Source organism: Phalacrocorax aristotelis, chromosome 6, assembly GCF_949628215.1.
Source record: "Phalacrocorax aristotelis chromosome 6, bGulAri2.1, whole genome shotgun sequence".
In the NCBI taxonomy this organism is placed as follows: domain Eukaryota; kingdom Metazoa; phylum Chordata; class Aves; order Suliformes; family Phalacrocoracidae; genus Phalacrocorax; species Phalacrocorax aristotelis.
In genome coordinates this window covers 7,266,822-7,292,206 of record NC_134281.1, presented here as the reverse complement: position 1 = coordinate 7,292,206, position 25,385 = coordinate 7,266,822, and the positions used below count along the sequence as shown (strand labels likewise).

The 25,385-nt window shown below is 38.8% G+C and overlaps 1 protein-coding gene across 3 annotated transcripts in view; it reads right to left on the bottom strand.

The window, feature by feature from the left end:
• The window catches only part of SUCLG2 (succinate-CoA ligase GDP-forming subunit beta), a 133,114-nt gene that overhangs the window by 39,108 nt on the left and 68,621 nt on the right, over positions 1–25,385 (bottom strand). For all 3 annotated transcript variants that reach the window (XR_012661009.1, XM_075095710.1, XM_075095711.1), the window contains exons 7-9: positions 24,567–24,663; positions 18,644–18,805; positions 17,015–17,157 (exon numbers count right to left, since the gene is read on the bottom strand). Coding sequence is in view for 2 of the 3 variants with exons in the window: in XM_075095710.1 (XP_074951811.1) it covers positions 17,015–17,157; positions 18,644–18,805; positions 24,567–24,663 (402 nt within the window). In the remaining variant the exon portion in view is untranslated. The remainder of the gene's footprint in view (positions 1–17,014; positions 17,158–18,643; positions 18,806–24,566; positions 24,664–25,385) is intronic.

Below are 25,385 nucleotides of genomic sequence, written 5' to 3'. Positions count from 1 at the left end.
ATGGTAACACACATTGACTGAACTCGGCAAGACTAACAAATAAATGAAATATCAAGTCAAGTGTCAAACGGAGGGTGGAAGAGTATGGCACATTTGATCACTAATCAGAGTGAACTGCAGAAAACCTCTCTCTAGATTTAATGCTTAATTCTGTTTTTCTGAGGATATTAAATATGTAAATATATTCACACACACAAAATTCATTTTTTTCTTGGATCTGAGTCAAAACTCCCAGTACACAGACTACCTGTGATTTATGAAATGAAGAAAGGAAGCCTGTTCTAATCAGAGCTCAAATGTAGTCATAGGCCAGCAATGGCTGCATAATTTTGGGTGTTTTTTATTGCTGGGCAGCTTAACACTAGATGATATTTATATATAAATCATCACGCCCATCAACAATATAAAATGATTAATTTTCCTTAATGGACCACATTCCCTTTGGAGAAGAATGTGCTGAACAACCTATGTCCAGAAAGAAGTTTCGCTGAACTCAATAGGAGCATTCGAAGATGGAAGCATCCTGCAGCGCCAGAAAGAGTGCCAGAGTCTGGCCTGAACAAGGGACCAAAGGTAGGCCTGAAGCTTATCTAAACCAGCACCATCCTCCAGGAACTACTCCTGTGACCTAGTAATGAGTTGCTCCATTACAGTTCAGGCAGCCAATCTATTTATGTTTATACAGGTTTAGTCTCCTGCCGATGTAGCTCGTTGAGCTCGTTCACTGCAGTGTTGGATGAGCGTGGGTGCAAATGGAGGGAAGGAGGGCGCGACCATGGAGTACTATCTTTCATACACTAAAACCGCCACGGACCTGATTCCTTGACAGACGGGAATGGCAGAGCTGACTGCTGATCCTTCTTCCACTTGTAGTAAGTTCTTGATAAGAAGCCTAAAACTGCAGTGGTCAGTAAGGGGAAATCTGTTCCACCAGCAGGGAGGAAGGCTGAACCCATCTGCTTTTCTTACAGAAGTACAACAGACTTTTAAGCATCAAGGGAGTTAAGCGAATGTTGCTTAAATACAGGTACCATCTTTGCTTAAATGGCTTTTATTTTATCTTTTCAGTTCAATTACTTCCATAGTTTGTGTGAGTAAGTGAAAACAAAAATGTATTTGAAATTCTCTCTAAGTAATACACACAAAACCCGAAAATAACTGTATAGGGCCCCACGGAAGTTTTGATTAAAGGCAAATCCTTCACAATTCAGAGAGCACATATTCAATCAATGGTTGAAGAGGAAAACCTCCAGGGAGCTGCAGGAACTAAACAATTCTGATAAGGTTTCTGTGACTTTCCAGCAAATAGTAATTTGCTCTTTTATATTTCTTCAATGAGAAGTCAAGCATTGCACTCCCAAACCTTTAAATCAAATGATTTGCTGGGCATCAGGCATTCAACTTTCACTACCTACTATAAAATATTGACTCTGGACATTCATTCGTTTCTACCCAATAATTGATTCCTCTTTTTTTTTTTGCCAGTTACAGGCTTATAACAGTATTCTGTGAGGTTGACTTAATCAAGATCTAGTTAAGAAAAAAGAGATCCTCAGCATTTTCAAGTTTTAATCTTGTCTACACCACATAAGCATGTATGTAATCTATTTTCTTAATGAGATGCCTTCACTCTTTTCCCCTGTTATCACTATTAATTCCAAATCTACCATGCACAGGAGCCATCCATAGTCTACACGAAGGCTTCTGCTTTAATCACAAAGTTGGCATTACTCTGTCAAAGGACAGAGCTTTATGTTAACTTCTGCTTAATGACCTCCTCAGCTGTCTGTAAATACAGCTCAATCTGGCTGAGCTGGCACAACTGAGATTTCATTCCCTTTTCTGGTAAAGTGAATACTGGCTTACATGGTCAGCCCAAACGCCATCCGCTCAGAACTGCAATTTCATGGCACTGGTGGCAGGATGACGGCGTTGCTTACACTGAGGCACTTCAGAGGTCCTTGGTCGGAGGAAGGCAGTGCTCTGCCATGACAACTACAGCTGGCTGCTCCTCAGCCTTGAGCAAATTGCTAACAGCAGCAGAGCCCTTCTTCTCCCCCATGCTGACAGGGAATGTACATCTGGTGCTCTGCAGCTCTTTTGGTTGCTCAGGCTTACCCTTCAATAATTAGAAATGGTTTCTAAAGTACAGCAACACCCAACAATGCATATAAAAAAGGTTGTGCGAATGTGCACATAACTTGCGTAAGAGCAGCAATCGTATATACATATGCAGATACCCACGCATACCCGCTGTCATTTACACTTCACTGTAGGAAATCACATGTATAAAATGAAGAAAAAAAATCTAGTTTGTCCCTATTCATTTGATGAGTAAAAAGAGTATATAAGTGAAAAAGAATAGAAAAATATATCTTTATGCCATAGCAGAACATTAAAGGTAAAAATGGTGTTGGATAAGCGGTGAATATTTTTTGCATTCAGAATATCTGAAATAGTACAGTACCTGCTCCACTCCACCAAACATAACAAATTATATAACAATTTGCAACAAAAGTAAGCCTACCTTATTTTTGATCAACTCTTCTAATTGCCTGAAAAAATCTTCTTAAAATTTTTCTACATCTTCTTAAAAATCTGCTAAAACACTCTGAATAAGTTTGGGAATTTCAGTAAAATCTATTCGGTCAGACATTATCCCTTTGCTCTTCCACACACAGGCACTTATTTTCTTTTAGCTGGAATTTTCAAGGCCATTTGGCTCAAAATGGTTGAACATTTTTCCATTTTAAAAAATTGATTAAAAACTAAGTTTTCAGCTTTTTCCATTAAGTCAGTCCTCTTCCCTTGAAGAAATACAGTCTTCTACCAACTCAAAGAAAATTCAACAGTTTCCATTAAAAAAAGATTTTAATTCAAACCCCTTCAGTTAAAGTGACAAGTTTCTGTTATCATTTAGGTACTACGACTGCAAAAATACAGCTTGCTGTTTCTATTCGGCTTTACAATAGAGAAATGGGAAAGTGCTTGGGAATTGAGGCCCACTTTTCTCTTGACAAGCAGAGCCTATATAGGATCCAAGCTTTGTAACCTACGCCAAAAGACAGCAGTAGCCCAGCGTGAGGCTTCTAGCCCCATGGCTATCTGCTGCCTTCTCCCATACACAATCCCTTCCCTGGGCATTCAGTACCAGAGGTAACTCCCCAGTAATTCAATGAGAAGTACCAGCACCAGAATGAGGTACATAACCTTCTCCAGATAACTTGTAAGTACACTTTACCCAATTAAAAAGAATATCTAATTTTGCGTATAGATTTGTAGGAATGAGTCAATCCTTGTTGGCTGAAGATTGAATTATTAATTTCAGTTTTAACTAGACTTTCTGTCCACATTTTAGAAAGGGATTCATATTGTCATTTTAATAATGGAGAGGGAATGAGTTTCTTATACAGGTATTTAAGATTAGGGCCACAAAAATGCTCCGAGGGCTGGAGCCTCTCTGCTACGAGGCCAGGCTGGGAGAGTTGGTGGTTGTTCAGCCTGGAGAAGAGAAGGCTGCGGGAGACCTTATTGAAGCCTTCCGGTACTTAAAAGGGGACTATAGGAAAGGTGGGGACAACCTCTTTCGCAAGGCCTGTTGTGACAGGACAAGGAGTGATGGTTTTAAACTAAAGGAGGGTAGATTTAGACTGGATAGAAGGAAAAAATTTTTTACTCTGAGGGTGGTGAAACACTGGCGCAGGTTGCCCAGAGAGGTGGTCGATGCCCCTTCCCTGGAAACATTCAAGGTCAGGTTGGATGGGGCTCTGAGCAACCTGATCTAATTGAAGATGTCCCTGCTCACTGCAGGGGGGTTGGACTAGATGACCTGTAAAGGTCCCTTCCAACCCAAACCATTCTATGATTCTATGATTACTTTCCCATCCAGTGTGTTAGAAAGTACCCACAGAGCAAACGAAAGCTGGAATCTGTTGAATAAAGAAATGGAGAAGTAACACCCTCCGAGATGTTACAAAAGGAAGGGAAATATAGAGGAGTAAAAATTTCCTGGTTTCTATTCACCAGAGTTAGAGACAATCTACTATTGTGCTTGGGAGTGGTAAACAAATGCGGATTTTTTTTTTAGGATGGAGAGAAAAATTTAAAAAACAAAGGAACAAAAAAAAAAATCCACAGGGAAACTATTTTCCTCCTCAAAGGTATTAGCTAGAACCCTGAAGAAAATTCAAAATGTTAGTTAAGCTCAGGGCTATATATCAGGCCAAAGTCACTTGAAGATCAAGCGAACAAGATGTGTTTACACATCTGACATAAACAGCACATAATAATGTGTTTTTTTTCCTCAAGGATAGTTAGAGTCATAGAACATCTTGAGTTGGAAAGGGACCCATAAGGATCATCGAGTCCATGAAGATAACCACAAAACCCAATACATCTGCAGAGAGAGTCCCCAAGTTTTGCCCAGCGTTTGCCTGATGCGGTTATTTCTGTGGACCACGTCCTTTACACCCTCACACTGCTTTACACAGATTCTGTGCACCACTATTCCCCACTCACGGTTGGAGCCATCGAAATCAGCTGAGCTTCCGTGCAACTGAAGGAACCGTGGTTAGGTGCCAACAGAACCTGTTTGAAATATTCCTCCTATTCCTCCATCCCTCAGACTACATACATGAGAGAACTGGGCACAGGGAGATGGAATAACTCTTATTTTCTGCAGACTATCAAAAGTATGAGCACTAAGAGACATAAGTTCTCCACTTGTTGCACTACTCTAAAGAAAACACCTGATTTTAAAGACTGCCTAGGATGACAAAATATTGAAGGGTACAACACAGATGACATTTTGAGAAACAGAAGTAATTTTCGACTTCCTATAAAAACTGTTTTTTCTATTAGATGATGAAACTAAACCTCTAGTAATAAGAGTAAGAACTACTCATTTGTGGTAGATGTGGACTTGATTTACCATGTACTTAAGCACACGACAAGCTTTAAAAGTGAATAGGCTCATTTATTTCAACTTTACCCATCCACTCAGAATAATAGATAATAAAATATTAAAACTTGAAACAGGTTTGAATATCTTGTTGAATTGGAGCATGAATAATGAAGTTATGAAATAATTCAGTCCTACCTGAAACAAAACAGAGATTCAAGGGAAAGAAATAGCTTTTTCCTCTTTCATTAAGCCATATTTCAAATAATTTTGGTCTCTTCCAGAGCTCTTTCATCATTCTGTGCTCAGCTATGCAAATGACTGGATGAACATAGGCCAAGGAATATTTTTCTTATTCAAATATAAATTAAATACATTCTTCTGAGTGGGAAGACAGACTGTATCCTGCTCCAAAAACAAAGTTTACATACTACAGAAAAATACACTCCCCACCTCAGCACTAAAAAAAAAAGGGGGGGGGAGAAAAGCGTATATAGTGGAATACAGAAAATATCACAAGATACACTGCGCCTCAAAATCCCATTTCCATAGAAATGGATGGATGTTCGAACAGATCTTTTTCTTAAAAGATGCCAATGAACTTAAAAGCTACATCTTTGCCAGACCTGCATGTTACTCTTGACCATGTCACTGTGCCAGTCATTTCAGATGGCATGTGGGATTAATAATAATAGGTTAGAACAAGATCACCTATCATAATCTATTTCCTATATTAGGATGCAAACCAGAGCACAAGTGTCACAGCAGAAACGAGTGCAACATCTGTATTCAAGCAGTTCTCTCGTCTCCCCAATAACCACATCACTGAACCTGACACTGCGGCATTAGGTCACTTGTTCAGCTTAGGGACAAAAAGCTCATTTTAAAAAACTGCTTCACATGTCCCATGTCTTTTTTTTTTTTTAAAGTATAGACATTTCTTTACACAAAAAATCTTAGCAAGATCAGGTCCTTTATTCTTCTGTCTTGCTTCTGAAATTATCAGTAAAACCAGTTGATATTCATTTCACTGTCAGAAGAAGAGCGTGTCTTACCCAGTAAAAATGGCTAAAAGCACCTACTTGAAATATACAGTCCATCATCTAGGCCTGTTTCTACCAGGAACAGATGGACGTAAGGTGATTAAATGTCTTCATTTTGATAGAGAGAACAAACACTTTCCTAGACAGCCATAACACCTCAAAACATTTAAAAATAATGAGTATGAGAATGGGATTTTCTCTACAGAAGAGTTTAAGTAAAGGCACCTACAATTTTTCTTTCAATATCCTATTTCCTACCTAGATTATAAAATTATTTGTCTTTCATTCTCCTGTAAGTATGCTAGATAGATGGTCTATAAATAGATTGATAATAAATTACTCATCTCGCCAAGATGAATTACCAAACTGAGATTCCTAAAATATCTTCCCTTTTTATCCTCACTAATTGTGAAATGAGTCATATATGATTCCAAAATTTAATCAATTTGTGAAGTACAGTAAAGGATTAAACACTTTTCTAATGTGTTAGGCATGGCATTTCCTTTTACCGGGCAATACTAAGACACACAAACATAACTGCACATTATATCGCACGCACTGGATATGACACCAGGCATTAGGCAGTTAGAGGTGATGCTGGCACGGTTTTCAAGATGGAGATTTACTGCCTGTATCCGTCGCCCTTCGTTTTAGGCCCTGGTTTGGAGTGAGATAGTGATACCACACTATGACATTACAAGTGACATGTACCATCCCAAAACCATTACCATGTACTTCTCTCAAACACTTCCCACTGCAGGCTCAGCCATTTTTGCCCATCAGTGGATCCCTCAGGAAAGTCCACATTATCCAGTCCCAAGCACTAACGAACAAAGAAGCCAATAAAAAAAAATCCTTTATCACTTGGATCATTAATCAAATGCACCTCCAAACAAGCAGGAAAATGCAACAAGCCTTGACCACACAGCAGCTATCTCAAGATGGTGAGGCAGATTGTCTTCCAAGGAAATGGAAACATCAGCTCTTCTGTCCTTGGTTTGGAAGGGATACCACTACTGAGAGGGTAATTGGCACACAAACATTTCAAATTCCACCCAAACCTAACAGCTCAATTTTCACTGTGGTTCTTCCACAAATTTTTCAGCATTTATCTCCTACAGAAACGTTTGTCATTTCTCTTTATTCCACCACAAAGGAGGCAATTACAAAATCTCTGCAAGTTTTCCTCTTGCTTAGTCAGTTCATTTTCATATCCAGTTTTTAAGATTCATTATAGCCAAATTTAAAATGCCAAAATGCATTCAACTTGTCAGTGCCTATAAATAATGGCAGATTCATGTTAAAGTATATTTACATATCAATTACTCTAGGACTCAGTACTACACATGCTGTTGAAAAATACATTATTCTTGATTATAAATCAAGACAATTCAATTATGCATTTTAAATGCATAATTGTCCTCACATTTTCATAAATATTGGCAATATGCTATCAGTCTCTAAAAATGCTTCAGTGAAATGAAGGAATGCTTTTTCAATACTTTAAGTGCTCTAGAAGATGACTAATCATTTCACATTAATTCCTGCAAAACTGCAAAGACACATTAGAAGAAATCCTTGTTAAAGTTCTATTAGTCTATATTTTCTCAGCAATGCAGCGTTAATAAAAATGTAGGGAAACTCATAAATTACTCCTATAAACTCAAATCCTGCAGTATCTATAAGAGAACTATGAGCTGCTCCAGTACCCGTGGTTAAAGGCAAAGTATTTGTACAAATTTCTGAGGCAGGAAATATAATAAGCCTTTGTCAACTTTCCCCAGCTTTACACGATGTTTCAGTGCTCTAATAGGTCTCTTCTACCTCTACAAACTGTCATCCCATGATAGCAACCTTAAACTTCAACAAGCTTCAAAAGCCGAGGCATTATTGCCCATATACAATTACTAATCACAGCTTTAGGTTTACAGCTGTTCTCTGAAAGAAACAAAAAGAAGAAATCTCCAGTCCATTCATTGGCCTCAAGTCAAGATCAGCTCTTCCTGAAACACCCTGGATAAAGTTTAGTTTAGCTAGTTGTTAAAAACATGTGGTGCCGGATACGCTGTAAGTTCCTAAAATAAACTGCTGTAGGACTCAGCTACCTCTTCTGCTGGACAATTTTCAGAACAGCTAACCTACATGTCTTTGTTACGTTTAAACCTTACCATTTCTTACCTTACCGAGGCAGACGCTGACCTGCTGCACTGGGCAGATTACCTAGGTTAACTGAAGGTTTCCTTCACCTTTTTGTGTCTGATTCCTCTTTCAACCCTTGAGTCTTTTGTATATTTTAAGTAAGAGAAAAGGATGGTCTTTCCCTATGTGTTTACACACCCCCAAGGCAAAAGGGGCTCTCTACGTACTACTGGGAGATAATATTAAGATGACATAGCAGGACCCGGCTTCCAAAAACTATGTGGTATACTTCAATAGTTAATTAGACACCTTACACAAATGTCAAAATTGCAACACAAAACCAATGGGTTTATTGATTATGACTTTCTTTTTAAAATTTAATATTTCACTGCTACAAAAACAATGCTAAGCACAAAATTGCCAGTAGGATAGGGCTCTGTAATAAGCAGTGAAAGAACAGTGATAACTTTTATTATTTCCATAGCACTTAATTTCTTTAACGGACTATATAATTTCTGATCAGTGTTGAGAGCAGTCATCTGTGGTAGATGAGTATTATAACCCACAGTTCACACAGAGGGGGGAAAACCAGAGCAGTCAAAGCCTGAACTTTCAAAAGCATCCACTAAATTCAAGTGCCACCATTTTCAGATATCCAGCCGGAGCTATAAAGGGCTATGCAGAGGTGTGAACACTGGACTGGCAGTTAGCACTCGTGGAACAGTATTCTATAACACACAGATATTTTTCACTACAATAACTCTTCAGCTACAGCTTTTAGAGTACTCAAAACAGCACATGATGCTTCACCCTCTTGTGTGAATCAGAAAAACATGGAAGGCATAAAGACCTTTCATGCTGTGTAAAGAGCTGGGTAATGAAGTGTGTAAAGGGTGCATAATATTTAAATGAGAAAGCAAAAAGATTTCTAATGACTATGTAAGAATAGGGTTCCTCTGCATTATCTGAAATGACATGCAATCTGACAATTCAAACAAATCCAGTGCTAACATTCTATTATATGTCCATAACTGAACGCTATTTACATTTCAATTTTTTCTTCAGCATTATTCACACACAGACATAGGCTGCATGTGTGATACAGGTTATCTGATCCTACTGATTTATGGTTTCACATTATTGTAACACTGAGAAATCCACTACTGACAGTTAACCAGTTAAATACAGAAAACACGAGATAAACTATTCACAACCAGCCTACGCTCTACCTAGGATAAGGCTCGCTGTCACAGCAAGTGTGGCCATTTTAATTTTTATAGTTTTTAAAACCTTTACACACTATTTTTTATTTATGACTTTTAAAGCTTAATAGTCCCCTTCCCACTCTCCAAAGCATCCCCTATCACCCTACACAAAACTTCCAGGACTAACAGCAATAATAACCATTCTCATCAATGGGCAAAGGCAGCCCTAGAAGAAAAATCAAACGAGTTGGTTGTTTCTGGATATTGCCTTTGATTTTCAAGCTGCAACTCTTTCTCTTAGTCAAGACAGACTTGACAGTCTTGACTGATCGGCATGACTAATGCTGCAACAGATATTCTGCAGATCACATTAAACAGCTGTGCAAACTGCCTGCACTCACAACTTGGCTGCCAACATTATTTTTATTTGATGTTATTATAAAGTCTCAATGCCCAATCCTGGATCAGGAATGTCATGTGACAACATTCCCCTCTTCTTCTTCCATTCTCTTTTCTCCCAGACTGTTTGAAATGATGCTCAGTGGGCAGGAGGTTGGCAATAATTGGTTGGGAACAGAGCAGGCACCTGGCAACTCTTAAGAAGCTCATCTGCCAAAACCCCTTTTTGGCTCAGGCCTGTAACCCGACAGTCAAACACTAGGCACAGACTCAATGAATAAGACAGATTTTTGCATAACTTCCAGGACAAAACCCTCAGCTACAGACAAGCCTAGTTAGAAACAATACTCTCAGAGCCTTTTTAAGTTTGTTTGGGATTTGTGCTGTGGGGTTTTTTGTTTATTTGGGGTTTTTTGTACTGTTTGGGTTGCAAGCGACATCTAGTTCCAACCCCCTGCCATGGGCAGGGACACCTTCCACTAGGCCAGGTTGCTCAAAGTCCCATCCAGCCTGGCCTTGAACACTTCCAGGGATGGGGCATCCGCAGCTTCTCTGGGCAACCTGTGCCAGTGCCTCACAGTCCTCATAGTGAAGAAGTTGAGTGAGAGCAAACATACCAGGAACACACTGATGCAGTTACTACACTCCAAATTGCCTGAATGTCTGCAGACTTTCTGAATTGTCCTAACTGAACTAGCTCACCCAATTCTGAATTAATTCACCCAAAATAAAGACCAAATAAATTATACAAGGCAACCTTATTTTTATTTCTGAAATCTGTGAAAACATCCCAAATCTTTCCTCTTAGTATAATGTTATCCCTTCTGTTGCCACATAATGGACTACAGTATTAAGAAAACTAATACTAAAAATCCCTCAAGCCAAAAGGATAAACTGGTGATAAAAATGTCTTCTATAATAAGGATGGATAAACTGTATTACTTTCACACCAAGCACAGTTGGAAAATAAGTGAACTGCAAAATTATGATTTAATAATACCCTCTTTCTGAATTCTGTTCACTCTCTCAGATGCTGGAAAATAAGAGCCCCAAGACCTCTGCTTCACGCACAACTTGATGGCAAGACAGTGCCATTACTTTTCCCATCACTGAGGTGGACAGAGAGATGCATCTGACATAAGCAAATCCGCAAAGCAAAGTGACAGCAATAAGAATGCTTATTCCATATTAATAAAACATTAATTTGAATTTGAACTAAAGAATAGCTGAAGGAAAAAAAAAAAACCAAATTAGGTTTTCCATGTGTTTGATATTAATTATTCCCTGGATATAAGTTAACAGATGTCAATATGGAATGTTTTTTCCAGAGAGATGTTTGTCAATCTGTCAATAGTATTTTGCTTTTATGACAAGCAAACACTTGTTAACATCAATTGATTTGGTAAGTCTTTAGTTGTATCATCAATGACAGGCTTCAAAAAAAGGTTGTCAGAGAAGCTTTAGGAGGAAAAGGAGAACAAGAACAAAAAATTGTGGCCTTTAACTGTCTGTATTTCAGCGTTACTTTCTATTAGGAGTCAACTGTTAAGTTCAGGACTAGAGCCAGTCAATGGTAGAAGAAACCTGCTTACAGCTTAGTTTATAATAATCATATTTCTGTTTTAGCTCCTGTTAGGGAGACAGAACAACAAGGGAAAAGGTGTACCCAAAAGCCTGAGGAAAGACTATGTAGTCCTACGTCTGGGTCATATCTCAAGTACACATACCATTTATGTCAGCATTAATGGGCAACTCTCCTATACCAGTAACCTATAGAATATTATTTATTCTATTAAGACAGCATAGGAGAAAAAGGTAGAGGAAGTGACTTGCTTCAGGTTGCAGGTAAGATGCTCCTGGCCTTTGCCTAATTGTAGTCACTAAATACATCTCACCAAGACCCTAGTTATTAGCAGGTCTCATAACTCACTAGGGTCTTCAAAAAACATGATTCAGCCCACCGGACAGCTGAAACTTTATGTTGACTCTCTCTGCAACATCTATAAAAAAGCTGAGACACAAACCTGCAGGAATTTAGAGTGTCAGATATGTGGGATGACTCCAGCCAAAGCAGAGGGCAGAGATGGGAACCAAGTTTCAGTGTGCCGGAGAGCAGGTTTACTGACAAGGCTGTTTTTTTCAGCTTTAGCCTTTCCAAAACTGTGTTGAATCCTACAAATTGTCCTCATACGGTAAATATAACAGTCCAGGTCTTCAGCATGAATAAAAACAAGCCCCTGTTCAGCTTGGTAAGGATGCGAGAGCACTCAGGGATGAGGACTTCAATGAGGATGGCTGAAACAGCACTTCATACATGCAGGGGAGAGCAAGGCATCACTCGGAACCTCTGAAATACTGAAGGAAACATCTTGTATTTGACTGTGGGACAAAGAGGAGCAATGAAGCAGCTTGAACACCCAGAATGAAGCCATCTTCCCCTCTCCTGTTACTACCTAAAAAGAGGGAAGACTCTTCATTTTCTGCCAAAGCAGACCGTATTGGGTGGGTTTGCGTGGCAAGGTTTTGGTAGCAGAGGGCGTACAGCAGGGGCTTCTGTGAGGAGCTGCCAGAAGCTTCCCCTATGTCTGGCAGAGCCCATGCCAGCCAGCTCCAAGATGGACCTGCTGCTGGCCAAGGCTGAGCCCATCAGTGATGGTGGCAGTGCCTGTGGGATAGCATAGTTGAGAAGGGGGGAACAAAAACTGCGCAACTGCAGCTGAAGAGAGGAACAACTATCTATGTGAGAGGAACAACTCTGCAGACACCAAGGTCAGTGGAGGAGGGGAAGGAGGTGCTGCAGGCACTGGAGCAGAGATTCCCCTGCTACCCATGGAGGTTAATGGTGGAGCAGATATCCACTTGCAGCCTGTGGACGACCCCACATCTGAGCAGGTAGATGCCCAAAGGAGGCTGTGACCCTGTGGAGAGCCAATGCTGGAGCAGGCTCCTGGCAGGACCTGTGGCCCGTGGAGAGAGGAGCCCATGCTGGAGCAGGTTTGCTGACAGGACTTGTGACCCCGTGGGGGACCCACGCTGGAGCAGCCTGTTCCTGAAGGGCTGCACCCCATGGAAGGGACCCACGCTGGAGCAGTTTATGAAGAACTGCAGCCTGTGGGAAGGACCCACATTGGAGGAGTTCACGGAGGACTCTCTCCTGTGGGACGGACCCCACACTGGAACAGGGGAGGAGTGTGAGGAGGAAGAAGTGGCAGAGACAACATGTGATGAGCTGACCACAACCTCATTCTCTGTCCCCCCACACTGCTGAGGGGGAGGAGGTGGAGAATTTGGGAGTAAAGTTGAGCTCAGGAAGAAGGGAGGGGTGGGGGGAAGATGTTTTAAGATTTGGTTTTCTTTCTCATTATCCTACTCTGATTTGATCGGTAATAAATTAAACTAATTTCCCCAAGTCGAGTCTGTTTTTTTCATGACAGTAATTGGTGAATGATCTCTCCCTCTCCTTTTCTTGACCCATGAGCCTTTCGTTATATTTTTTCTCCCCTGTCCAGCTAAGGAAGGGGGTGACAGAGCAGCTTTGGTGGGCGCCCGGCATCCAGCCAAGGTCAAAGCAGCACACAGACACACAGCACAAACTCATAGAAACAAGACAGGCAGGAAAGAGGAAAAGAAGAAAGAAAAAAAGTCTGGAATTGCAACGACCTGTCTGACCTAAGGAAGTATTGGATATGGCAGACTGCAAACAAGACCAGCAGAGTATAAAAGGGTCACTGACTCCAGAGACAGCATTTCCATCCAAAAGCCAGTGGGTAACCTTTTGCAACAAAAAAAAGATTTTTATTTTTTTTTTAAAAGAATTATAGACACTGACAACAGCCAGATTAAAGCAGCAGCAAACCAGCCAAGATCTTCATTTTTCTCAAAGACAATATCCCCAGATTCTCTAAATCAAATCATGGCATACCTATATTTTTTTTTTGCTTTAATACAAAATAGACATTTTAAAGGCAACTAAAGAGAGAGAAAGAGATCTATTTCAAAGTGCAGTTGAACATTTCCCTCTGGACGATTTCTTCTCTTGCAATGTCCTTAGCACTGCCAGCGCCATATTTCAGCACAACTAAAAGGCAGTGCTTCTCCATATTACAGTCCTGCAGACTTGTTTGTTTAGTCATTCCTCAGAGGCTTAATGTTGTTTGGAGGCATTTACAACAGTTAATCGCCCTCAAGTTCCCAAGAGCAAATTTTTATCTTCTCACACAAGGCGGGAATCAGGTGAAAGGTTACAGGGAAACCAGTGACCAGATCCAAACGGTGAGTGCTGCATTAGCCACAATGGGGATTGAAAACCTACTTTTAGTTAAGAAAGAATTAAATTACCTTACTGTATATTAGTAAGATAATCGACCTGATGTTTGAAGAGAGGAAATGACAGTAATTTGCTGTCTTCTCTGAACAGGATGAAATAAAACATGAAATGTTTAAAATTTATTTTTTTTTTAATAGCTAGTAAACTTATATTAATATTCAACTGCAGAACAGTAAGAAAAAAAAGGGCTTTGATATTAGGCTGGTATAACTGCCAGGGCTGCAAGAGTCTCCTATTATGTACCAGGATATCAAGATGTCTTCACTAATCTTAATTTAATCTCATACATATTCTTCATCAGTTACCATTAAGGGAAGTTTTTCACCTGATGTCATGTGGAATACAAACAGTGTTGCTGATGGTCACGGTGACTAAAAAGAAAGGTAAGATCAGTTAAATTGAAGGGGTTGACAAGAAACAGTTCAGAACTTGTTCACCTAAACCTGGCAAGCCTCTCAGGGAGAAGAGCTGTTGTACAACGGGTCACGTGCAGGGCTAGGCTCAAAAGAACTAATGCTAATAACTGAAAAATGGGCAACAGCATAGATCTTGATAAAACCCACAATGTCTGTGGCCAACAATAATGCCATTGACATACGTGCATCCAAATCTGCTATGGACGACATCCTCTGGAGCAGACAGCTTTCAGAAGCACCCTCTTTCCCCTTCACCACACCAAATAACAGAGTCTAGTGGGACTCTAAGCAGTCATCCTCCCTTTTTCCTCGAGTGCAATAAAGAGAACAAAAGGGAAGTGCAATGGCACTGTCCTGTGATTCTTCCTGCAAATGGAGAAAAGATCAGAAAAGGCATTCAAAAAGAAGAGAGGAGGCAACAAATTACGAGGAATGAGTTGTGCTGCATTCAGGCTAAAGCATTCTGCATCTTTCGCCAGTTAAAGCCAGGAATGGCACAGTGACAGCTGTGCATAGACACAAGCATAAATGACTGTTTCAGGTCCTTTCCATGCTACCTTTTACTTTGCCCCCCTGCCTCAATTAGCGTAGCTTCACCAGCCCTGGTGTAAGCAGCTAGCATTAAGCAGTAATATATAAGCAGAATATACAATAAAAGAAGGATACATTTACAAGTCAAATGTTGGGCGTGCAGATGTTATATAGCCGAGAGCTACTGAAATGCCTTTTTGTTTTAAAATTGTTTAAACTCAGTAAGTTTCATCACCAAAATTAATACCTGCTGTTTGTGCTGTAACAAACAGAAGAACCTATTTAGCATAGTGATACTCATCAGCTAAGTTGTGTATCTAAGATCTTACTGCACCTGCTTCTCCAGCACTAACACAAGTTTCAGAACTAAATTATATTTCAGCCAAACCTTGATCATCACACATCTGCATACTTATGCACTGCAGAACAACCCAAACATGCACAAACAAATCTTCGAGTAATGTCCTGAGAACAGCTAAAAATCACACAAATGAAGACAAGCATAACAGTGTCTACCAGCATCAGACAATGAGAGACAAACTCTCAGGTTTTCTAGCATGAATCTCAAGTCCCATCCTGCCTCTCTTTTGCCCCAGGCAAGACATCTTGCTTCTCTACTTCTCCAGGTCTGTGTTCTTTTAGGCACATCAATGACTTGGAGTTTATAAGATCACGAAGTAGAAAGAGACAACCAGTTTTCTGCCTGTGGATCTTGGGAAGAGAATAAACCTAGACCTCTGCAAACAAAGGGCCAGCACAATCCAGGTCTGTGGGAGTGCAAAAAGATCCAGGAAGAATGTTTTAAATACTGCAGATGACTCTCTCCAGTATAGTTGAGCCATGAAGGTACCACGTGCCTTAAAGACATGCAAGAAGAGTTAAAACTGCAAAGAGCTTACAATATCAAGTTGAACTGTTCTTATTTTGTACTGTAAATTTTCTTCCTGATTTTGCCTTGAAATTTTGCTGCAAAAAATACCCTTCTCTATTTGAAAAGTCACAACATTTTGTCACTTACTGCTGCACAGGGTATACAAGTACAGTAATGCAATTTTCACAGGAAGGTGGTATTTAGAGGAGCTAATATCACAGACACAACGAACATGAGGAAAACATATGGAAGCACAGGAACATGAGACAATGGAGATAAAGCCAGATCCACAAAAAGAAGAAAATGTTGAAACTGGGACTTGAGCAGAGATGCTTGGGTGCAGGAAACAGAAAAGATGATCAAAGCCCTTCGACAGATTTTCCATTAGTAAAAAAAAAAATCTGCAGCAACTTGAGTTCTGGCTACCCACGAAAGCATAACTCCGCATTGGCAGGGATGGTCAGCTGGCACTGCTCCATTGCCTACGCCTGATCAATATTCTCTCAGTAGATATTCTACTTCTGTCTGCAAAGGGGACCAATGACCTCAGCATGTGAACATGCATCTCTAGAAATAACTTCTACTCAATACACACAGGCTAATGTCCTCTCCTGTTGTTCAAAAAGAAAAGAGCAACTGCACCTCCATCTGCAAAAGGAAGTGTTAGAACGTACCAGGCTATGATGCCAGCCTGTGAATGTTAATTAAACAGAGACTACTATCCTGCAGTGCAGAACCAGATATTTTAGAAAATTTGAGCTTAAAAGAGTACAAATCAGCCTTGAGTATCAGTTATTTGCTTAATTTACATTTTCTTTCTCACTCTACCGTGGCATTACACTGTTAGGAATAGTATTTTAAGTATCTAAAGCACCCCACTTTAGGAGCCTGATGTTCCAAGTTCAGCACTGCAACGCCCAGCATTACCACATCTGCATTTCTGTGCTGAACTGCTCTGAGAAAGCATCCCCTCGAGACCTACCAAACCTGAGTGTGGATCAGGAAATGAAAAGTCATTGCAGTGGTTCACAGCGAAATAATTTTCCTCTAGGATCGCCCTTTAGTAACTCATCCTTGATGTTCACACTATTATCTGTATTTTTCATCCATACTATTCATAGCCCTGTGACACAGCTGTATTGCTGCATGGGGAAGCTTCTGGTCCCAAACCCAACTTCTTTACCTTTGGATCAGCAGTCAGCAGCTTGAATGCTTGATATACTTGTGCTTCTTTCACGCCCCCGCCGAGATCCAAGAAGTTGGCTGGCTTTCCACCATTCAAGGATATTATATCACATGTTGCCATTGCAAGTCCAGCTCCATTGACTGTAATTGTAAACATCAAGTGCTTATATTTCACATAAAAGCATATAAGATTTGTGAAAAGGCTTAAAATGTATCAGCATAACCATGTAACATGGCTCAAAATGTTACTTAAATATTTATTTCTAAATAGGTCAGTACCTATTAAGGATATTCAATGCAACAAATAATTCAAATCTGGTGCAAAGGCATGAACATTTAGATTTCTTTATGACTGCAATTTTAGGACTTACACAAGCACCCTCCCTTAAGCATATATGAGCACTGGAATGGTAACTGTGGAAATGCAAAAATGTCTGATTTTTTTTTAAAAAAAGAGAGAAACAAAAACTTCTGGGAATGGTGATCACATCACAAGACACAAAGGACAAATTGACTCCTTAAGCTCCCTTCCCATCATTCTGATGGCAGTAGACGATGCTTTGTATTACTGTAAAACAGATGACTAGAGTTTGAAGACAGGTACCAGATGCTCCTGAAACTGCCTTTTATTTCGTGTTTGCACCAGTCTAAAAGCATTCCCATGGGCTCGAACATCCTCTGAGCTAGGGAAAGTAGATGCAAATTATTTTTCCCCACTAAGTTTCTCCTGCTGGACAAAGTAAGCCTTCTCTGTCACCTGCAATTCAACAGCAACAGTGTTGCCACTTATTGTTTGGGGTTTTTGGTTTGGGGTTTGTTTTTTTTTTTTTTAAATTGAGAATAAATCTCACTGTCACTCACTGAATCAACTGCAACATATTATCAGTATCTCTGAGATTTGTGGTTAGAGTACACGTCAAAGCAATGTAAATACTGGACATATTCTAAAACCAGTCATTTCATCAAGCTGAGATAAATTAATTAATTCAATTAGATGCATAATAAAATGTTGTACTGGCTAAAAGAATTTGTACAAAATGACAATTATTTAGAGCATAGCTGACTTTTTTACTTATCTCTTCTAAACACAAGAGCAATTTCTGTTCTACAGAATCTTCAAGAAAATAAGAAACTATTTCTTCCTTTTAACAACCAAGCAGCTTCTTTAACAGCTTTCCTTAAAGGGAAATGGAGTTCAGTTCATTTGTAAATGGGAATATCATGGTTTTACACACACATTTTTGGAGTGCCTTCTGAGTAACACAGTCTCGTTTTTAAAAAGTAATGATCAAATTTTGATGACTTCTCTTGTTTTGTTTTAATTACTGGAAAGACCAATTGCATCAGCTTAAAATTTCAGAACGTAGAAACACCACAGGCTTCTCCCTTAGCCCGTCTTCTCTCTGGCATCACACATGCCCTGCCTGTCTGCTGCTGTGGCCTTCATCACAGTTTCAACACAATTTTAGTTTCATTCCTGCAAGAACTAGTGGAAGGACAGACAACCTCAGCAAAATAGACTGAAATACTGTCAAGGGTGGATTGAATGTCAGCATGTAAACAGAGTCTATACACTCAACAAGTATGAATTTGTCTTCAAATGTCTTTTGGATTTATTTGTTCTTACCAAAGCAAGCAATATTTCCATCCAGTCCTATGTATTTTAAGTCATATTTGGCAGCTTCGTTCTCTATAGGCTCATTTTCAGACTTGTCATCCATGGCAAATATTTCTTTTTGCCTAAATTCTGCATTGTCATCAAAGTTTATCTTGGCATCAAAACAAACAACTAAAGAAAAAAATATAAAACAACATATAGGCATTCAGAGATTACAGTTAGAGCTTCTGAAATACTACAACAACTACAGCAGGGAGGGGGAGAGGGTCGCTTAGGGACTGATACTGCTTCCAACATACAATCAGCTGAACTTCTAGCATTAGGTCCAGTGTAGGAGGGTAATTTTGCCTCAAATCCTATATTGAGGAAAGGTACAGCAAGCACCTCCACACTACAGTCACGTGCCTTTGTCAAGGGATGATCCTCTATGTTTGCTTTAAATGACGTTCCCATTAGTTATGAAGGTAGTTTTTAAGATGTGGACAGATGGTCTGCAGTAATTTCATAAAAGAGTCTATTTTCAGTATTTTGCAAGTATGACAGATATAACAGGCAACAGGTTAGCAATCCAAAGCAATGTTTGGTAACTTGTATGCATTTAAAGTTGAGCAAGACAAAACGCTTTCCTTAGCTGTATTTTTAGTTTATAACGTTATTAGCTATACACACATTATTTCCCTAAAGATCTAAGTTAAAACAACTTTAAACCAACATATGGTAAAAATGATCAAAAGATGACTTTTAAATAAAGAAAATTTTAAAAGTAAATACAAAACTTCTCATCAATGTCAGCATCCACTATGGTTGTAAAAACAAACTGAAAAGTAGCTAAACCTGACTATATTGAACAATAGATACCAAAGACTAGCTGGCAGACATAACATTCACATAAACACAAACAGTAAAAGAAATGTATGTAGAGTGAATGCTTAGTTGCCTATTTATTGACTTATTATTTCTACGGGTTTGCACAGGCAAGCACCTCATTAGATTAAAATGTTCTAAGTAAATGTACTATGTACTTTACTACTAAGTAAATGTAAGACTATATATTTTTATAAGTATTTTATATATTACATTTTACTATTTAAGTAATTAGATTTGTACTATATCCAGATTATAATTACTAACTGAACTATAATGGATTTCTCAATGCAAACCAGTCAGATTTAAGTGCCTTTAAAAGCTGCATCCAGAAAAATCAGATAGTTTTTCTTTCTGCAGTGTTTTGATTCATATTGCTATTGAAATGCATACATGGAACATAGGCACCCACTCATGAGCACTGTACATGTCTCTAATTCTAATTGGCCTCTAGTTGCAAAAACAATTTTTAGTCTTTGATATAGATACACATCAATTGAAATAACTAATCACACAACCTTTCTTGGTTTACAAATGCCTCTTTTTTTTTTAATGTACAACTGCTTAACTTAGGAGAAAATATCTAAGTAAACAGCAAACAAAGCACAGAAATAGGAGAGTCTCAATTGTACATCTTGATTTGCATTGGGTTTTCTTGTTTTGGATTGCTGATGTTGCTGGGGGTTTTGTGGTTTTTCTAAATACATTTGATTTGTAACCAAACCAGATTAAATTAAAATAGGATCATATTTAGCTTCAGTGACTGCAGTTTCAGGAAACCATTAATGAGGGTTTGTGTACAATAAGTCCCTCTTGGAAGAGTCGAGATCTTACCTGGTCAACCAACACGTGAGAATCTGCCAAAAGGAGAAATGTCTGACGTTCATAATACGCTTCTACTGTACTAGAGCATTGTTTTTTTAACAATGGACTAAAACCTGTACCATTTTTCTTCGTCAAGTTTTCAGTTCCTTAAACTGCTAAAACAACTCAAAGCTAGAGTAAAACTGCAGTTTCAGAGCTCTGTTTTACCTTAGACATGAACATATTCAATGTCACATTAACAGAATCTCATTTCAACACAACATTCATCTTTAACAAAGGCCATGCTGTACAAAGTAGCAGGAAAAACACCTATTAATATTTATCAAACCATTTGCATCATCAAAAGCACATTGTTACATGCATGACAGATTATACAAATGAAATTTTTCTTCTAAACGAATATCAAAGACAGCTCAACATGTATAGTCACAGAGTATTTCTGTTGATTTTGCTAGCAGAGTAGGATTTTTGTCATCTGCCAATTCAACGACTTACACTAAGAGCAACCAAAACAAAAAAACCCAGAGAAATTGGCAGTTATAGGCTTCTGACCCAATAGTGTCAACATAGAATTTGCTACTAAATTAAACAAAAGGAAGTACATACAACAATGTATTTTCTTATGGAAATTCACAAGTAAAGAACACAAAACACAGCAAGAAATAAATCCATCTTAACCATTACTTTGACTGGAATAATGGTCTACATACAGAGACTTATATTTTATCATTAGAAATAACTGCATTAAGCTACTCAAATGTTCTTCCATTTGTTTTATATTCATTTTTCTTTAAGACATTTCAGATGGAGAAACTGCTAGCAAAAAAGAAATAAGCACAGGAAGACTTCTATGTATGTCTGCTAGTAAGATGGCTTTCACAGCTTGAAACCCACTCTGTTTCCGCTCCTCAGCTTCCTGGATGTGAAACACATGGGGAAATACCTCAGAGAAAACAGCATTAAAAACTCCTACCATCCCTCAAATTAAGCCCTGCTCGCTAAATATGCACAGTCATTCCAGAAAAGCTAAGCTGGCAACTTATCCAAATCAGTTTATTTTTTCCACAGTGCCACCTCATAGCACTCTAGCAAAGATGCAAATTTAGTACCACCATGGTTCTTTAGGACCACTAGTTTTGCTTCCTCTCGTTCCCAACTGTCCTCTCCTTCACTTGTCCCTACTTGTCTACCAATCCCCCCTGTGTTGGTACCCAGCCAAATGTGTCCTCCACACCTCGGCGATGCCCCTACTCTGTTATCTGACAGTGCTGTCTCTCCCCTTCGCAATTCCTTCTCGGTGTCTATACAGGACTACAGTGTCCACTCACTGATACCCAAGACACACTTAAAGGTCTTCCTTGCAGGTTTACGCGGCTGAGCTGATGTAGGTGCTGAACTGGGGATTTTGCCCTTTGCTCTGCCAAAATAACAGGGTAGTAAAGTCCTTCTATACTAGTCATCTGAGCTCATTTTGAACTAGCAAGCATGAATATCGGAACAGCCTAGTCCTGGCACAAAGACCTCACCCTCAAGCTCATTTCTCTGCCTGATAGAAGGCAATTGTCACTGACATCCCAATTTCTGACACCTGACTGAGCATGAGGACTACTGAGTACCTTCCATACTGCCCTGTACTGTTAAGGTATCTTGGTCAATTATTCTAGTAAAAAAAAATTTGGTGAGGAAGGAAATTTGGGTTTTACAATATCAGTGGTCTTGAACCCACAGAGTAAACCTGGTAAGTACATCAGTCATAGCAGACAAACATACTAATGAATTTGCTTTGAAGTGAGCATCACTATTCGCAGGGAAGTTCCAGCAGTTTTTGTCACACCTACTTTAAAGGTCCCATTCATCCTCAAAAGGTCAAGAGTGTCATGCGTTGCACACTGCTAGAACATGAAAAATCCAGACCATTCATTTTACAAAGCCCTATTTCATTGTTCTGCTTTAAGTTCACCATGCAACACAAAATGAAAATGTCCTTCTCACCTCATTCCCAACTGATTTTAATGAAGCCAGTGGATCTATTTAAATAGCAGGGAAAAACAACAGTCTATTAGGTTCTGAACGCAATTTGTCTATTTCCATTTAAAATACAGGCTACAGTAGAACTACACTGGTCAACAGCAGGGCTTTTTGTCTCTTTACCCCCCATACACACTTCACAAATTACTTAAGAACCAATGGCCCTAGAGTTAGTTGCTCAGAATTTGACTTACATTTATTAAGCTGAATAATGTTTACAACGCAGAAACTATTGATTCAGTGTGCATGTTATTATGGTACATCAAATGAGCTGGAAATCTGAGCACACAACGCTGTGAAAGATTCTCAAATAAAGAGTTAAAGCATTTGGTGGAAATCATTCTCATCCAGAGAGCTAAAGGATTCCTGTGGCAAGAACATCAAAAAACACAACCAAGAAGGAATTTGAAGAAGCCCAGGGGAAAAAAAAAAAAGGTTTGAAAAGCAGAATGCATACATTTAGTTCATAAATATGTTCTTTAAATTTAGTTTAACCTGAAATCAGCTCATTATGGTAAAAAAACCCAACTGATCACACATTTGATCATTGTTATTGTCTCTGAATTATCCTCATATTTTAATAGACAAGATATTCCTTTTTGTATTTGTTTTTAAAATATCACTTTAGAATAGGGCATTTTAAAGTCCCGGAGCCCATTTTATAACAAAGAACAGCACTTTATAAGATGTGTTAATAAAATGGGGTGGGGCAGGATTTGTTTTATATCTTTTAGCACTTTTTCAGAGTACATTACCAGCAGAATTTTCCTTTTAAGCTGTGGACGTTTGTCTGCCAATTCTTTTGCATTTGGTTTGTTAATAAAAAAGGAAAAAAGAAGACTGGACAATTGGAAGAGACTGCATAGTTTCTAGCCACAATTCAGCTTTTAAATTCCTGACCCACTGTGCCAAAAACACAGACTTTTAGTGAAAAGCTGTTTACTTTACCAACTAGCTGTGGGCACATAAAAAGTATTTTCAAAATGCTAATTCCTTCAGTTGGTGCTGACTCCTATACGGAGCTCATGGTCTTAACTGACATAGCAGTGGTCTTTTTCCAAAATTTTCCAGAACTGCAATGAAGCAGCCACATTCCTAATGTCTGTTAAAATGCACAAAAGCTTTCTCTTGCCATTTTCTGATTTCCACTTTAATGTGTAGGCTTATCTTATAAAGTTGGTTAAAACCTGGAATTGTCTTTCTTGAGTATTCCTTATCAATGTTTGTCATGAAACACCCACCAGCATTTCCCAATGTCAAGGACTTCTCTCAAGTCACAAAATGATATTATAGGTAGAGCCTTTACTAGAAAGTCACTCGTCCTTGTAAACAGCAACCTTTGACACTGAAGTCTCAGCTAGCTCCCCCCAAGCTCCACAACTTCTCACCTTTATCTATTTAAATTAAAGAGAAGAAATAAAAAGGGAGGCGGCATGAATACCAGAAAATATTGGCATTAGGGATGAATGCAAGGATAAATATGGTCTGCCATCAAATGAAACTGTGAGGTGGTAACTATGATCCGCTTGGATCAGCCCTACTCTATGTCAGTGTACCACAGGCATCTTTAGTCCCTCTTCTCCTTTTGTCCAAGCTAATTGGATGAAAATGACAAATGGAAGGAAGGGTTTCAGCTGGAAAACCTACTACTAGAGTGACAAGAAAGCTAACCCAGCTCCTTTCATTTACCCTATACCTTCTTAGTCCTGTATTCATGGTGGAGGCAGATCTATTACCCTTTTTCTTCCCAAAGGACGTATCTCAGTGTCTGTTCCAGCTGGAATTTTTCCTGTGCTCTAGCAGGTTGCACAGTCATACACTTATGATTTTAACTTGTCTATATGTTTACAAATGTAAAATAACAAGTTTCTTTCTGCATAATCTCAGGAATTCTAGCAACATTAACAACAAAATATCGAAGACAAATCAAAACCAAGAAAAAACCCAACTTTGTACAAAGAGCAGAAGAGCAGAAAATACCTCTGTTTCTCACTAAGCGTGACATGTAGATGCCGATACTTCCAGTTTTTGAATGAAATTACAAAAGGTATTGAAATGTAAAATCTGCCATGGGATTATTTATGACTGTTGCTTAAATTACATTACAAAATGAAATTAATGCAAAGCTGCTGCTACAGCCTTCCATGCAATTTAATTTATAGTTTGCATAAATAAAGAATTATAATGCATTCATTTGCTTCCTTCAGTTTCTTACCTTGCCCTTCTGGAGTTTCACCAAAGGGATTCACTTCAACCTGAGTGGCATCAATTTTCAAGAAAAGATTATACAGCTTCTTAATTTGATCTGCTGCCTAAATTTGATCAAGCGATGTACAATTACCACACAGAAAAATAAAAGTTAAGGTTTTCAAGGCAAAGGTAAACCATTATTGATTATTTTTAATGTATTAAATTGCACACTAGCTCTAGATAATTGCTGCTTTTATTTCTGTTTTCTTAATCATATTTGTATAGTATCTAAAATTGCTATAATGCAGCATCATGATACTGCATAACATTTAGTAAATGTGCATCTAAAGACTACACAAACTGGAGATTTTCTACAAAATAAACAGCACGATTACTATGACAAGTTTAATTTGGAAAGTGCCTAACAGTTCATAATGACATATTCTTCAGTATGCTGAGATCTAACTTGCATTCACGTTAATCAGTCTAAATTCAGAAACCATAAAGCAGTATGTGCACATTAGTGGCTTCAGAAAAAAACATACATTTCTCCTTCCTACATCAGTCTAAATGTTTCCTTGAAGAAATTATGTTAGAAGCATGCTTCTTTACTCTTTACAAGATACTCTTGCTTGTTCCTTATTGTTCCACACCATCTATCTCTGTGACTCGTTCTGTGGCCGAAAGTATTGTGGCTGACTACTAACTTCCAAGCCTTTTGTTCTGAAAACATTCTTCCATTAATAGAAGAACTTAAACAGCAGCAACATGAACATGCATAAAAAAATCCCTTTGGTTCATTACACACTGACAACCTATTAGCTGAAATAAGTTTGCAGATGAA